This window comes from Crotalus tigris, unplaced genomic scaffold (genome assembly GCF_016545835.1).
Source record: "Crotalus tigris isolate CLP2741 ecotype Arizona unplaced genomic scaffold, ASM1654583v1 scf7180000017549.6302385, whole genome shotgun sequence".
NCBI lineage: Eukaryota > Metazoa > Chordata > Lepidosauria > Squamata > Viperidae > Crotalus > Crotalus tigris.
The window spans coordinates 875871-892826 of record NW_024096467.1 but is presented as its reverse complement, the minus strand read 5'-3'; the positions used below and the strand labels follow the sequence as shown (position 1 = coordinate 892826).

Sequence of the window (16956 nt, the reverse complement as noted above, 5' to 3'; positions counted from 1 at the left end):
AAACTCGCTGACTTCAGAGATAGGGTTTTTTTTACAGGCATAGGCTTCAGTCAGTAGAAAAATATCTCCAACTCCCACTCCCCAACAGTAAGAGGATTTCATACCATCTCGGGGCTCTGATGTGCTGTGGGATAGGTATGTTGAAAGAAGAAAAATGTGGTGACCCCTTAATATTTGAAGGGGTTTCATTTGAATTCCTAGCAGCTAAAAATCTTGAATCCTTCATTCTAAATATTTGTTTTAGGTACTGATTATATATACCAACTCTTATGTTTTTGCACTATGTCTCAATATGGTGAAGCAGCTTTTCTCAGCTTGTACATTGGACCAGATATTGGCGGACTTTGCACATTGTTTACCAATGAATGGGCTGCTTGTTTAGACATTTATTCTCATTTCATATAGTGGTAAAACTAACTAGGAAATGATCATTTGTAATTGCCAGATCCAGATGCCTGTGTAATCTTTTTCTAAATATGCCGAAACCATGAGCATGTCCGACCCAGTAAGTTCTAGTTTATACTCCTCTATTATTCAGAGAGTAACCAAAATTTCAAGGGTAGATATCATACTATGGTAGTAGACCAATGCAAACATTATTTAAACTGTATTAACCAACTTTTAATTTATTTTTCAGAAAGAAGAGGATCTGGAAATTTAAAAAAAATATTTGCACTAACAAAGGAATAGTACTTTTCATTAAATAAAAAAAATCAAATAATTCATGTGCCGGGTTGTATTCTTATTTTTGGGAACTACATTTGGCTAAGATTGCTGGGAGACTTGTGAATGCAGTAACCATGTGGCATATTACAGTCATGACCTAACAGGAACATTTCCGCATGAGCACTAAAGATGGATGATAAACAGCAGAGCATTTTTGCTCGGAGAAGGGGGAGGGGCATACATGAGGTCTCTTATTTGCATTCAAAACCTTTATGTTCATGCTCATATCTTCTGCAAGATCAAATCATGGCCACGTTCAATATTATTACTAGAGTATATGTTTAAACCAATAAATAAATGTTTACTATGGATTTTAGCCATACAGAAACTATTTTTTAACAAAAAAATCCATTTCATCTCCCAGTAAGGCTTCAAGGCTATGCTAGTATAATTTTCTTCTCAGTGATACAGAAGTATGTTGTCATTTCATTCCAAGGTTTTGTTCAATCATAGGGAATTTCCTTGATTCTCATCCAAGTATTAATCAGGAGAAACCCAGTTTAGCTTTTTTTTTTTTTTTTTTAAGAATTAGCCAAGGCAGTCTCAGTGCTGCCAGCTGCTGCAACATAAGCCATAAAAACTGTAAAACCCTTGACTATATTGGAAAAGATCCTGTTTCAGGCAAATTAAATCAATCCAGTTCTTTCCTTAATGGTAAAAAAAAAACCTATGGCCAACTTAATTGTTTTTAAATATACGGTATCTTAATTGATTCTTGTTTTTACTGGTATTCCTGTAAGCTTTATCCCAAAGGTGTAGTCATATTAAATATAACATTTATCTACAATCAAAAACCAGCTATCATTTCTACATTAAACATATTATGGAAGATAATCAGAAGTATTATCTTACATAAATTAATGGAATATTACTTAAAGGCTATAGAGAGAGTGAAAAGGAAAATAAAATTGTAACAATAAGTCACAAACAACAATAGTTATGTAATGGAACTTGGTAACCTTCTAATATTTCTAAGACAGAGTGGGATCTGTATAAGAGCATCTCTTTGGGGGTGGTCAAAAAAATATAGTGGCTGTGACTGTGTGGTTAAACTGCCATCTTTTTTTACCCAATCACCACCTTGACTTCTTTAATTCTTCCTGCAGACACTCCTGGATCTGTACAAATGCACAGAAACATAAACAGTGAGAACAGAGAGCATGGTTTTGCCAAAAGGAGGGAAAAATATATAGTTGCTCAATGAATTAAAAATAAGGAATGGGACTATTCTGAATAATATCAGTAATATAATAATATAACGTCAGTAAAATATCTTGGCATTGCTTAGCGTACTATATTTTATTTATTTACCTATTCATGGTTTTATTTACATTGCCTCAAATGTAATTTAGGTTGGTAAGATTGCGTATACAATTCATTCATGCATGAATAAAAATCCAGACTGTTCACAATTTTCTGCTCGCCTTTGATAGGTCATGTCCCATTAATATTTGGGAATTATTAAGATCAGTGTAGCATTTTATGCTATCTGTGTGCAAAGAGTGAGGAGCTTACAATCTCAGAAAACAACAGGAAGGGGAGGGAAGTCCAAGTAGGGGCAACTAATAATTAAATGAGCTGTTGTTTCAGTTGCATGTGCTTTGATTTACAGATAAATTTAGTACTCATTCCAAGGAACTAGAGGATGGTGCCAAAACTTAGTGGAAATAGCAAGGGTTGAAAATGGATTTGAATCAATGTGATTATTGTACATGGAACCTGTATAAATTTTCAATTTCTAACTTCGTACTTTAAATACGGATACTTATCAGTAAAATGTCATTGCTGCATTCGTAAAGTAGAGGCAGGTTGACACCCATAGGCTGTGGTCTCATTTTATATCCAAACTTGCACCAACAAAATGTGATGTATTAATGTCACTGTTTGCCCAAGTAAATTTTATTGGAACAGAGAAGAATATATTTTATTTTTGTGCAAGTGTCAGGCTTGGAGATTGTTTCTTTGGCAGAAGCTGTCTACCACCACACATTTGTTGTTTAAATTAAAATGCCTTTTGGAACCCAGATAAGTGGGCTGTTCCATACCAATAATAAGGAATGGTTAAAAGCTGAAACTCTTTATTCATTGGTTTTTAAAAATTAGCCTGTTTTTCACTATTGAACAGAAATTCTAAAGAGGAGATTTGCTTTACAGTTAGAATTTACTCATATGGCACTTATCAGGTGTTTCAGATGTATTTATTTTATTGGGCTTATTGCTGTTACAATCTCTCAAGTTTTGCTTTTCTAGTTTAATTTTTAATTCTGTTAGTAAATAATGCTATCTAAAAAGATAAAGAGTAACACTACATAAAGATTAAAGATACCTGCAGGAGAGGGATCAATGGCAGCTTAATGCTATTGTAGTGCAAGTCCCACACCTTCATCACGGGTCTCATGACAACCTTTGTACCTATCAAACTTGCATCATGACAATATACCATTTTCATCATTTTGACAAAAGTTTTAAAATCTTTGGACAACTGGTAAATAAGAAACTACTCTCCATTTTAGTCGAGTTTAAAAATAGAACCATAAAAATTAATGAGGCAATTTAGTAATGCCTATCATATCCCCGTAGAATTAAATAAATTTACTCTGTGCTGTATTAGATTTGACTTCAATCTAATTGATGGGATTTTGAATACAAGTGAATAAGGTACAAGATGAGTTTCTATAGATTGCATTCATTTACTTACAATATGTTTTGCAAAGGTTTGCTATGCCTTAGTGCTGAATGATAATCTTGAAGATGATTCTGAAATCTATTACTTAGATTACACCGGATTAATATTTTCAGAGAGCAATGAATATGTGTGTGTCATTAACACAATCCCAAAAGATATTTTGTGCCAGACTTTCTGGAAATCATAGAATGTATTTCTTTATAATGCTTTCGTTTGTATTTTTATAAAAGCTACTGATTTTTATAAGATGCCATTTTATTGATTTTCATAAGATGCCATTTCATGGATGTGTGATCAATACTATATATAGACAATGAAGTCTCACTGTGCAGTTCCAAAAATTATTAGGGATAGTGTTAATATCTATAGTTTCTTTTCAGGACGTCGAAAATTTAGTCAATTAAGGAGTATCCTTAAATTCAAAACAGGTTCCACCAAATTAGATATCTGGCCCCAAAATGATGCGATTGTGCATACTTGGGCAGTATTTTTTTTTTCTTTAGAAAAATTGAAAGAAAATATTTGCAAAATTGTAACTGGCAACATTCAGATGCAAAATGTTCATTTAGTAGCATATAGTAAGACTTTTGGGGCAAATTAAATTTCAGTCTCCTGATTCCATTTTTATTATTTCCACGCTAAGCAATAATTCTGTAGGGTCTCAAACCTGTCTTTATTACAACAGGATTTTGATTAAACTCTGCAATATTCCTTTCATTATAATTTGGGGCATTGACTATGAGGAAATATTTTCAACTGTACCTTTGAAGTCCATAATATTTCATTTTTCCCTATTGAATGGAAGCAATTTAATGGTCTATAACACATTCTGAATTCAATTACTTTTGAATTTAAAATGTCGTGTTTTGTTTAGCTGCTCCAATCGTTTGGAGAGCATTTCAAGCTTATAACAGTTCAGTTCTGAGCTTAAAACACTTCCAAAATGATCAAAGCAGCCCATACTGAATACAAAATAATGTTCTTTAGCTCAAAGTAGGGAGCCGCTGTCTCAAACTACTTTGAATCTGAAAATATTTCCTACCCTTAGTTGCAATTATTCATACACATTGGAGAAACAAAATTCTTTTGAGTACATCTATGAGATGGGAATTGAATATGCCCCCTGTATTTAGGATGGTAACATTCATTATTCATATATTTGGAGATGAATCCCTATTACAGAAATGGTCCTATATTGAGATGTGCTTTAGAAAATTAAATATTTATTTATTTAAAATATTTATATCACCACTTATATTATATTATATAATATTATATTAAACACAACAGCCCTGGGTGGGTCACAACAATAAGGAATAAAAACATTACTATGTAAAAAAAGTATTTTAAAAAATGGCACTAGAAGATCTTCATTGAACTCCTATTGATAATCATAGTTATGGGATTTTTTTTTTTTTTTTTTGAGATGACCTACCTCACTGTCTTTGCCTCCTTTTACCAGAAATTTAATCAAAGCTTACAATTTCAAGAGAATTCTGGTCATTATCATTGTGGGGTAGAGGGTTCAGAGTTTAAATCATCCATTTTGTCCTATAACTATCTCCTTGCAATAAAAAAAATCTGAGTTATGTTGAATCTACGAAACTGCAATTTTTGCACTTTTTAAATATACTGTTATGAAGCCAAAGTTTCTCAAGAGCTCAGCAGAAAATATAACACATTCACAGCTGATCTTTTTCAAGTTTCGGTGATGTGAGAAAAAAAACCTCCAATGTACTTTTAGATTGCTTCTCTTAAAAGGAAATGAAAAATCAGAATTTTTAAAAGGATAGCTGCTCTTTTGAATGTTCAATATGAAGAGATGAACTTGAGGACCTTATGCAAAATACTTTTTTCATAGGATGAACCCCCTAATTATTACACTGTGGGACTATCCTGTTGATTTGCTGTCCAAATTTGATTGATTAGTATGAAAAATTATCTCCAAACCCATTTTCCAAATGTAATTTTTCATTCCCACTTCAGGTGTCGCTGTATATTGAGTATATAGATTTTTCTGCATTGACCTCATGTCTTGGGGAGGCATTTTTTAACTCTTAAGAGAACAGAGTAGTTTGAGGTCATGCTGAATATACCATAGACAAAAACCGATATACAGTAGCTTATGAAAATATTTATTTTGCAGAGCTCCTTTTGTATGTTAAATGTACAGCAGTGATTTTTCTCTCTGTTATACAGAGGAGCCCATATACTGTTACACACCACACAACTTCACCCGGGATCAAGCCTTGTATGCCAGAGGATACTGTTGGACAGAGCTAAGAGATGCATTGCCAGGTGTAAATGCCAGCCACTGGCCTTCCTTGTTTGAGCATAAATTTCTTCCATATGCCTTGCTGGCTTTTGCTGGCATTATGTACATTCCAGCCCTTGGGTGGGAATTCTTGGCTTCTACCAGACTGACTTCCGAACTTAACTTTTTGCTCCAGGAGATAGATAACTGCTATCATCGAGCAGCTGAAGGCCGTGCACCAAAAATCGAAAAACAAATCCAGTCAAAAGGTCCAGGGATAACAGAACGTGAAAGAAGAGAAATCATTGAGAATGCAGAGAAGGAAAAAAGCCCTGAGCAAAACCTGTTTGAAAAATATCTGGAGCGCAGAGGGCGTAGCAATTTCTTAGCCAAGCTTTACTTGGCAAGGCATCTCTTCATCATTTTTTTAAGCATCATCCCCATCACATACTTGTCCACCTATTATGCTACACAGAAACAAAATGAATTCACATGTGCTCTAGGAGAGCCTCCAGACAAAACAAGCAATTCCAAATTGCTCATACGGGTAAATTGCAAGCTGCCCTCTGTTCAGCTGCAACGCATAATCGCTGGAGTGGACATTGTCCTCCTTTGTTTCATGAACTTGATCATCCTCATCAATTTAATCCACCTTTTCATAGTCCGCAAGTCTAATTTCATATTTGACAAGCTGAACAAGGTTGGCATAAAGACCAAGAAACAGTGGCAGAAATCTCAGTTCTGTGATATTAATATCCTGGCCATGTTCTGCAATGAAAATCGTGATCACATCAAGTCTCTAAACCGCTTGGATTTCATTACCAATGAAAGCGATCTGATGTATGACAATGTTGTGCGTCAGTTGCTGGCGGCTCTAGCCCAGTCTAATCATGATGTTACCCCAACTGTACATGATTCTGGAATACAAACAATAGACCCCAGCATTAACCCTACAGACCTTGACCCTAATGAGCCACTAATTATCAAGCGTCCTCGGAAGAAAATGAAGTGGATCCCAAGTACCAATCCCCTTCCTCAGCCATTCAAGGAGCAGCTAGGTACCATGAAGGTTGAAAACAGCAAACCTGAGAAGCCAAAGCCAGTGCGTCGGAAGACAGCAGCCGATAGTCTGATTGCACCTTTGCTGGAGACCAACTCAAAACATACCCAACCATCCTCCATTCACAAAACTGAATCTAGTACTCTGTCCAGCACAGGTAATGAAAAGAAGCATACGCGTCACTTTTCCTTAGATGTTCAACCATATATATTGAGTAATAAGAAACCCAAGCAAGAAATTCCATCCAATACATCTATGGCAACATCCAAAAACCAAGAGAGTGGATTCTTAAACCAAGAAGACAAAGCCATAGTTCGTGTCACTTCTTCTCTCAAAGGTATGGAGATATATTTAGCTACTTTTTCCAATCGCAGTTGCAACTAACAAAATTGCTCCTTGTTTTGGAATGTTTGAAATGTGGTCGAAGTGATTGGGATTCCATTTTCCATCCTGTTGATATCTTGCATGATAGCTGTAGCCCAGGGGTAGGCAACCTTGGCTCTTTTATGACTTGTGGACTTCAACTCCCAGAATTCCTGAGCCACCATGGCTCAGCTTTGAAACCTCTCCCTTTTCCCTCAGCATGGCTAACTCAGGAATTCTAGGAGTTGAAGTCCACGCGTCATAAAAGAGCCAAGGTTGTCTACCCCTGCTGTAGCCTCTGCTGGAAATCATTCATCAGGCAGAGAGAGAGCACTGGAAAATGTGACTGATACAAACTGAAATATTGATCACATAGTATGGCAGCTACACGATTAATGGGATGTTTGTTAACCTGAAACTTAACAGCAAGAATCATGCTTTTAAGCTTCGAATGTATGAGCCATTTGTGAGCCTTTAATTTTTATAAGTATATTTCTAGCATTGGTGTGGTTCAGGAAAAAAAAAAAATACTTGTGACACTTAATCGGTGACTCAGTTCTGATTTCATTTTTTTCTCATAAAAATCTTTTTCATGAAATCTAAACTTCTTGGGAGCAGTTTCCTGCAATTTAAAACATCTGAATCTTAGAGTTGGAACAAAATCACAATAAATGTCAAATATTAACAAGGACTATTGGAGAGGGAGTGGAGTGGAGTGGAGTGGAGTGCAGTGGAGTGGAATAGAATAGAATAGAATAGAATAGAATAGAATAGAATAGAATAGAATAGAATAGAATAGAATAGCTTTATTTGGCCAAGTGCAATTAGACACACAAGGAATTTGTCTCTAGTGCAGAAGTTCTTAGTGTACATGCGAAGCAACAGGGTAATAATAATCATAATAATGAAACCAATAAGAGGGAGTAGTAGAGAAGATGAGAAGGACAATAATACTACAGCCATATAACATGGGTGAATATACTTAGACATAAGACAGTATTATGAGGATTAGGTGCTCAGCAGAATGATGGCACAAGGGTGCCCCTGTGTCTAGTTGTTTTGGTATGCAATGCCCTATAGCAGTGGTTCTCAACCTTTCTAATGCCGCGACCCCATAATACAGTTCCCCATGTTGTGGTGACCCCCAACCACTTATACATCACCGGGTGCCAGGGGCGTGGCCAAAGAAAAGGGGAAAAATGGCGGACAGCCTTGTTTGGCGACCCCCGTGAAATGGTCGTTCGACCCCAAATGGGGTCCCGACCCACAGGTTGAGAACCACTGCCCTATAGCAACATTCATAGGGGAGGAGTTGAGTATACTGAGAAGAACATCATAGGAACCTGGGTAAAGAAGAAATTTGATCTCTGGCTTCTATTGATATAATTTTCAGATAACTTGAATTATTATTGCTTGCGATATTTCCTCCTGTAGGATTTCAAAAAACACTACTCAAATATAGTGACGCTATATTGAATAGCCATATGAAATTTAAGAATAATGCATTACTTCCCTTAAACATCTTCTGAAGAGTGCACTGTACACACTTAAAGCAATTTGACACTGTAACAGTAATATAATTTTGAAACTTCCCTGAAGTTTTTGTCTTTATAGTTGAATCGCAGAATGTTAAGTAACCTCATTAGCTTCAATGAAGGTACTTTGGTAAGCAATCTATGCTGCCTTCTTATCTTAAAGTTTTGTTTTCTGTACTTTTTAAAATAATGCTACATCATTTATTTTAACAGTTTGACTATGACTGTTTCATATCATTGATTATGATATCACAATTTCTCATGTATTAAATATTTACTCTTCTGAGTTTTTTTTTTAAATATAGTCCAGCATTCACAGGTTTCTCACTACTTTGAAAAATGCAGTGTTTTCTAAAAAAAATCTTGAATCACGCTATAAACTTTAACACAATCATTCAAATGAAAGTCAATTTTCCTGAAGAGCTATCTTTTGCTGTTAAAAATCTGGAATAACTTGTACAATAACCTTGTACAAGTAACATTACCTACAAATAGTAAGGAGTGTCATCATCTGGATGCCTTCAAAATAAAGGATTTTTCAGGAGCCATTCAGGTCAGATAATGGGGGCCTCTGCTGATGTTCTGAATTAGCAAATATTTTCATGGGCTTATAATATTTATCACTTTCAATACCTTGGTCTTCCTTCTCCAGACGCCTTGGAGAATTCTGCATATTTATTTTCCATGGAATATCTTGGTCATTACTTTTATAACGGAGTAGTATTACCCAAACAGCTTTCTAGAATTTTTTGTCTTCTTTTCTGCCCTAACCCTAACCTTTCCTGCTATCTATTCAGCACCTATTCCCACATTGACTTCTTAATTAAACATGCATTTCTATCCTTCCATCTTTATTTAGAAGTGCTCAGATCAAGACAGCCATAATTACCACACAACCAGAATTACAGAGATTATTTTCTTGCCATGGAGAACAATTTGAAAATGTCTTTGTTTTGCTTCCCTGTTGTGTCAATTGTTAGCTGGATTTCCATGGTTTTTCCTTTTCCAAAATGCAATAGAAAGTAGCCAATTCCAGGAAACACAGAAGAAAGATGACACAGAGTTTATTTGTCCTCCTAATCCAAAAAAGTTAAAGATCAGTGAGCATTAACACATAAAGATACGAAGGAAGCTTTCTAAGGGGATGGTAGCAACCAGTGAGCATTAAAGAGAGCTAACTCTTTAAAAAGATTATGTGTCATGCAGCCAGTGAGTCATATGGAAAGATGTAGCATCCTACAAGTCAACCAGCCATGACACAGTCTATCATCAATGAAAAGACTGTGCTTTTTAGAATGAAACTGCACTCACAAAAAATGAATCCATGAAATTTTCCAGAATTTATTCCATTTCTATAAGAAGGGAACAAACTCATTCATGAATGCCAGTAAAGATGTGGTAGGACTTCTATGAGGGACAAGATGGACAAGGTGATCATAAGTATGTCTTTATATTAAATAGGCAGGGAATTCTGTAATTGTAATGAAACTGCAATTTCAGCATATATACTAATAAATAGTAATCCTCCAGCAGATCTAGAGAGAATATCTTTTCCGAAGGTGGTATTTGAGGTGTACGTGTGTGTGGAAGTGATTTTTCTTCCCAATACAAATACCAGCTTTGGAGAAAGGATTTTTCCTTAGAGTTCCTTTTTTCTTTCTATCTATCATGATCCTGATGAAGATCATGAAAAAAAACTCTCCAGAATCGGTCCAAGGCTCATCTTTGTCCTTCGTATTTTTTTTCCTCATATTCAGTATTCAGATCCTTCTGGGTGGCTCTCAAGCAGGAAACATAGCTATTTAACAGCATGGATTCCCAATTTCAAGATATGCTATATCTTCTAGACTTATAGACCATCACCCTTTCTAATGATAATGAATTATATAAATTAATTAGAGCTGGGCTGCAGGAAAATATGTTTTGTCTAAATTTTCTAAATTTTCTTTCAGTTAAGGTCACTAGTTGCCTACGAGCTTTATTTTACTAGGAGAAAAATATCTCTTAATTCACTTTTTCCATAGCAATAATGATTTTAGACATTTTAATCCTATACTCCCTCAATCACCATTTCTTCAAGCTAAAAAGTCCCAAACGTCCTAATTTTTTTTCTCATTTTGAAGGTGTTGAGACCTATTATAATGTTGGTTTTTCTTTTTTCTGGGTTAATTATTTTCTTGTTCAAACCCAGGGACCTAAATGTACACAGTATTCCAAGTGCAAATGTACCATGTATATGTATAATGGATTACAGTATTGTAATTTTTATTTTTCTGATTATTTCTAACCTGACCTTTGTCTTTTTCAAAGCTATTGCATATCGAATCATCATCTTTATAGATATGTCCATTATGACTCCAAGTTCATTTTCAAGTTTAGTTCAGATAGGTTAGATGACATCAGTGCATAATTAACTGTGCATCACTTATGTGCATGATCTTACTCTTGCATCAATTGATCATACTTGCCATTCAATTCTCCATTTGTCATGCCTATTTACAGACCTCTTCAAAATTATTTTTGATTTTTATCATCCTAAATAGTACTGTATGCAAAATACCTAGGCTAACTTGGTAGAAGCTAAATCAAGAGCAGGTGATTCTGAGCAGAAATATCTGTTGTGACAATAACCAATAACTGCCCAACTTCAAGGACACGAAGCTGAAAGCAAAGAGTCCATTAAGAAGCAAACATATTTAAACTGTCTGGGGTGTAAAAGTGAAACTTTGCCCACTCTCATGCTAAGTGAGAGCAATTAACACATAAATATGGCTTCACTGTGGCTTGCAATAAAGATACTTATTTAGTCATGCCATGCATCTTAAAATTCAAATATTCATTTCTTAACAGGATCACCTCCACCTTCTATAGCATCTTTATAGTCTCAAAAACATGAAAGGTTTGGAGAAACCTCCATGTTTTCTTTCTATAAGCTTGTTAGGTTTTTCCCCCGTTTGGTTACCTTTTTTAATCAATTTCCATTGAACACATTCTAAGCTGACTGTCCTGTAGCTTCCAGGATTTACCCTTTGGACCCCCTTTTAAAAATTGTTGTTCAAGTTTGAGCCTGATTTGAGGGCTAATTACATATTTTTCTAGAAGGTCAGAAATTTCAATTTTGAGTTAAGATATTTTGGGATTAATTTTGATCCCTCTCTAATCGGGATTGTATAAAACTTACATAATAAGTACAAAATCACATTTAAAGCTATGTATAGTGAGGCCTTGAGTAAAAAATATAATAATTGTAGTTTAAAAAAAAATATGGTATGCATTTTAAATGCATATTACAACCAATAGTCCTAAGACATATACTGGGCTGAGAGAGAATGCCTTCCCAAAGTCACCTAATGAGCTTCCATGACTGAAGATAGAGTAAAACCTGATTGCCATTCCTAGTTCAAAACTTACACTGCTATACTACGGTGGCTCTCTTCTAAAATAAGCCCCTTTTGAAACAGAACTTGGAGGGAAGAAAGACATCCACATTCAGGCCTTTCCTTATCCTCCAACCTCACTAAATGCCTTTGCTCTCATCCAATTTAGCAAGATGAATTGCTGTTGTGGAAATAAAATGAAGAGACCGCATATAATCATTTTTTTTCAATTTGGAAAAAAGATGTCAATTCATTAACTAAATAAGTGTTTTGCTTCTCTTTCAGATTCTTCCCTTCCTGGAAAAGAGTCCCTTTATTCCCGTGATACCTGCAGGACAGTGCCTGCAACAGGGGTTTTTCTCACCTGTACCCATAACCATATAGCAACAAAAGTCTCTCTACCCCAGACTACTGAGGTAGAATCAGGGCCTGTCCTGAATTGCAACCCTGTGCATCCACTTCTGCACATCAATACGCTATATGAAGATCATGAAGAAGAGGGCTCAAACCTTATAGATGATTCTTTAGACAATAGAATTCACTCTCCATCAGAAAACGGAGACATCATTTCTATGCCTTCCACAAAACAAATCATGTTGGCAACTTTTGATGAGCCCTTGGCAATAGTGAATTCGGTAGAATATTGATGCACAATCCAGAACTGCTGTTAATCAAACCTTGAACCTGATGTTCCACCCACAGCAGTACGAACCTTATTCTCCCACAAACTACTGCATGAGCATGGAGTGCTGAAATACAGACCACAGGTTACTCCACATCGGTTATTCAGGGTAGTGTCTTGGCTAATGTCAATAGCTTGCAAAATATGACAATAATAATAAGCCAAACAAATTATTCTATGCTTGGAAACACATGCAATAAAGCACAAGAAATATTAGCTGTACCTTCAAGAAATCACTTTGGATTACTACAACTATCCAAAATGTTTGAAGTGCTTAAATGCATGTCACACCGTGTTTCTCAAAGCACATACCGCCTTGAAATTCCAGCTCACTATATAAAGTAGCAACAGACGTAAATGTGTAGGATATTTATTCTTCCCTTTTAAAAACAATGCAGCTGTAAAATTGTGCTTTGTCTCCCTAAGATTTTTTTTAAAAAATAATTTTTTAAATAATGAAATTGTGTTTCACGGGTATCCATGGCTCCCTCCCATCGCTGACATTAGTATAAAGAAGAAATCAGGAGCTGGACCTTAATCATTACTATGTTTTTATGTGCCAAGAGATGATGAAAATTAAGAGTTTATTTTTTTATCACCTATTTTATTGTGAATGAGAGTTTTTGAATCAGATACTATCTTTCCAGAGTGTGGGAAGAGGGTTGCCTATTGCTGCATATTTTTGTCAATTGAGTGAGGTTTATAAAACCAGGTTAAAAATTTTCTATAATAAAGCTTTACAGATGTGAAGAATATTCAAATAGTGCTGCTAAAATATTACAAATAAGTTAATTTGCAATGATACAGAATTTTAGAAGTTGGATACTTAAATCTTTTTTAGGACTTGCCTTCACTACAGCATAACACAAGCAAATACAGGCTTTTGATACATCTAGCATGTTATGATTTATTCCAATGGTTGCTTCTTGGAATCCTGTTAAAAAAAGCTGGCTCAAACATGCAAAAGAATGATGTAGTACAAACGAAAGCATTTTTTCTAGGAAAATTAATGCAATCAATGAAGTGACCTTTCAGAAGTTCCTTCAGATATCTGCCATTTTTTTTTAAATTGTCTGCCCCATTGTCCCCAAAATAAGGTAAGGATGAAGTAGCATGGAAGTTGCAAAGTTGAGGCCACTTTACTGCCACTGTGGTTAGTGAGCTTCATCCAAGAAGGTATGGAGAAATTTCTCCTTCCACTTGAGAAATTTTGTCCATGATAGAAGTTCAGGTGGCTGAATGTGTAAGTTCTAGGCAGGCTTTACATGATACATAAGGATTTGTTTTAGAATAATTCCCCTTTTATTAAAAGACTTCCTATATGAAATTTAATAGAAGTCTATTAATTCAGTTCTTACCCTGAAAAGCCAGAGGCTGATAGGAAGTATAAGATTGCTTTGTGTATAAATTCTAATCAATTTTTGACATTATTAACTGAGATTCAAATTTATAATTGTTATGGATCCATGTAAATTAAGTTCATCCTGGAATTAGATAATGAAATTAACTACTCAAATTCGCAAGTCTGAGTTGACAGTAACTTCTAGATTTACAAACTGGTCACCATATCAAGAAGAGCTGCCAGTTTAATGGAGTGTGATACAAGCCTGCCCCAAGATATTTGAAATGTATCAAATGTTTGAAAATGCATCTATTGTTGTTTGAAATGCTTTTTGCAAATATCTACCATTGCTATCTTCCCATCTCCTAGCTGTTTAGCATCCTTCAAAAAGCAATTTTTTTGCTTCTCTTCCCATCTTCCCAAACGGGATCTGCATTTCCTTTAAAAGTGCTCAAGGGAAGACCCATTAGCAGTTAAAATGATGTATTTCAAAAAGGAAGAAAATATTAGCTAAGGGCTACAGATATTCAGGGGAGTTCTCAACAGGAGGTAGAACAAAAGTGGGCTTTAAATAGAAGACCTCCTAACTTACCTGTATTGGTTTTTGATTGGACCTTTCATAAGCCAGTCATCATCCAGTAGTACCTCTTAAGGGGGGAAGGATTGGTATCAATAGAAATCAAGATAAAGGTTGCATAACACAATTGAAATCCCACTCCTTTGGAATACAAATTGACATTGCATATATATAAGGGCAAGGCTTCATTCCTGCTTTTGCAACTGCCATTTTGACTTTTTTTTAACTCCTCCCAGATGCCTTTGGTAAGAGCCCATTCCAAGCAAAAATGGAAGAAAAGACAATCCAGCTCAATAACTACCACAAACACAATTTGGGTGTTATCTCCATATGATTCTATTCTTCCTTTTTTCTCCAGTATAGGTATTACAGGTCAGCTTCTGATTAAGCAGTTTCCACTAAGCACATGCCTGTGTTAAGCTGTCAGATGGTGAAGTCTAATGTAGCAGATTACTTTATGATTTCCTGAGCTTTAAACATAGGTGTAGCATTTAAAGCTAAAACCACAAACTTGTGCACGATCAAAACTCAGTTTTAACAGTGTATATTTTAAAGATGAAACAACATACCTACCAGCACTTTCCTATTTCAGACCGTACATTAAAGAGATGAGAATGTAGTAAGCATTGTTTTCATACAATGTTTACCTTGCTTGGCCTAAAGTGCATCCTTATGGCATATTTCTTCCTATGATGTGATGTTCTTAAGAATAGTGTGATTTTCAAAAAGCACATTGGAAAAACTAGTACGCAATAACCATTCTTTATCAGTTTTCAGCAAAAGAGAAGTTTTTAATACTATTGAAGTGACATGGAAGGAAATATGACATTTCTGTTTGATGGTTATGAAACAATGCTGCATAAATTTATAGGTTTAGATTCTTGATTGTTAGTTTATTTTACCTCAGTATGATACAGTATTTATTGAAAATAGCACTGAAAGCAAATAAATATTCTCAATACAATTCATGTTTACTGTTCTATATTCAAAATGGTAGCTAGCTTTTATAAATAATATATACAATAGTACTTATATAGTACTGTTAGCAGATCTGAAGAACCAGGTTAGGGACAAATTGCCATAGAGAAAATCTATGTGATTACGAAGAGTGAACAATTTGATGGCACACAATCAAATATTTAAAACCCCTATATATTAATTAGTAGTGTGGGAAGAATCCAGAGAAAGAAATATTTTGGGAAATATTAAAAAGGCAGAATATATTTCTCCAAAGGAATAATGAAGAAGATCTTTTTAAAAAGACAGAAACTTCTCCCAGTTTTTAGAAATGCAGATGTAATAATCCATTCAGGAAGGTTGGAGCCAGGAAGCTAGAAGCTGATGAGATTAGGAAGACAAAGACCCCTAAAATCTATATACCCCACCCAAATTCTAAAAGACATGACCTTTGGGGACATAATAGGATTAACCCACCACTACTGAAAGGGCACACTCAGACTTAGGTCAAAGTACATGACACAGGAAATACAAAACCTCAAACAGGAATAGGAAACAACTTCAAAAGCCCAAGAAGGTATAAAAACCTACTACTCCCATCTACATGTGGTCAGTTTTTTCCAGAGCCATCTTTCTGTCTGGCTCGCCTCTTCAATAAACTGCAACCTTCTTTCTAAAGCAGTCTCCATTTTGTAATTCCTGGCTTGGACTGAACCCTGATGATGATTTTTCTTTCAACATTAGTATAGTTTATTACAAATGGTGGTGGGCATGATGCAAAAATGATTTTAAAATTCCCACAAAAGTTGATCTGGAGAATATGGCATCCTTAATTCATTCCTTGAGCTTCAAAACATATATCTCTTAGAAAGTTTTAACATAGTTTCTGAAAAGCAAATTCAAAATACTGTGCAATATTCTCTGCCAAATTCCAGTGAAATTATTTAAAGGATTAACCAGAAAATCAAACAATTAAGATATGCACCACTGCAGGTAAGAATGAAAACCATCCAGGCATTGATTGTGTGCTATAATGCAGAAAAGTTAAATCCTATTTATATATTGCTAAGTATCCTCTAGAGCAAAGCTTTTTCAACCAGTGGTACGGGTACCACCTGTGGTACATTGGCACCTGGCAGGTGGTACACGATCATCCTAGAAAAGTGGTAGTGGGGGAGGAGAATGAGCTGAACCAGTGGCAGCACCGCACAAGCCTGAGCGAGAGATGGCTGGAGCTGCAGGGCTGTCAGGGCTCAGTGGAAGCGCCAGGATCAGCGCTGAGCTTCAGCTGGAGCTCGGCACTGATCCTGAAGCTTCTGCTGAGCCCAGAAGAAGCACTGATCAACTGGAAAGCAGCACTGATCCTGGCACTTCTGCTGAATCCAAAAGAAGCGCTG

General features: G+C 35.5%; 1 protein-coding gene across 4 annotated transcripts in view; it reads left to right on the top strand.

Moving 5' to 3' along the window:
• PANX2 (pannexin 2) overlaps positions 1-15547 on the top strand; it is a 30822-nt gene extending 15275 nt beyond the window's left edge. For 3 of the 4 annotated variants that reach the window (XM_039337198.1, XM_039337190.1, XM_039337183.1), the window contains 2 exons: positions 5612-7063; positions 12287-15547. In XM_039337198.1, the coding sequence (XP_039193132.1) occupies positions 5612-7063; positions 12287-12648 (1814 nt within the window). In that variant the 3' untranslated portion in view covers positions 12649-15547. The remainder of the gene's footprint in view (positions 1-5611; positions 7064-12286) is intronic. The other variant, XM_039337204.1, reaches the window with a different exon arrangement.
• The last annotated feature ends 1409 nt before the right edge of the window (positions 15548-16956 follow it).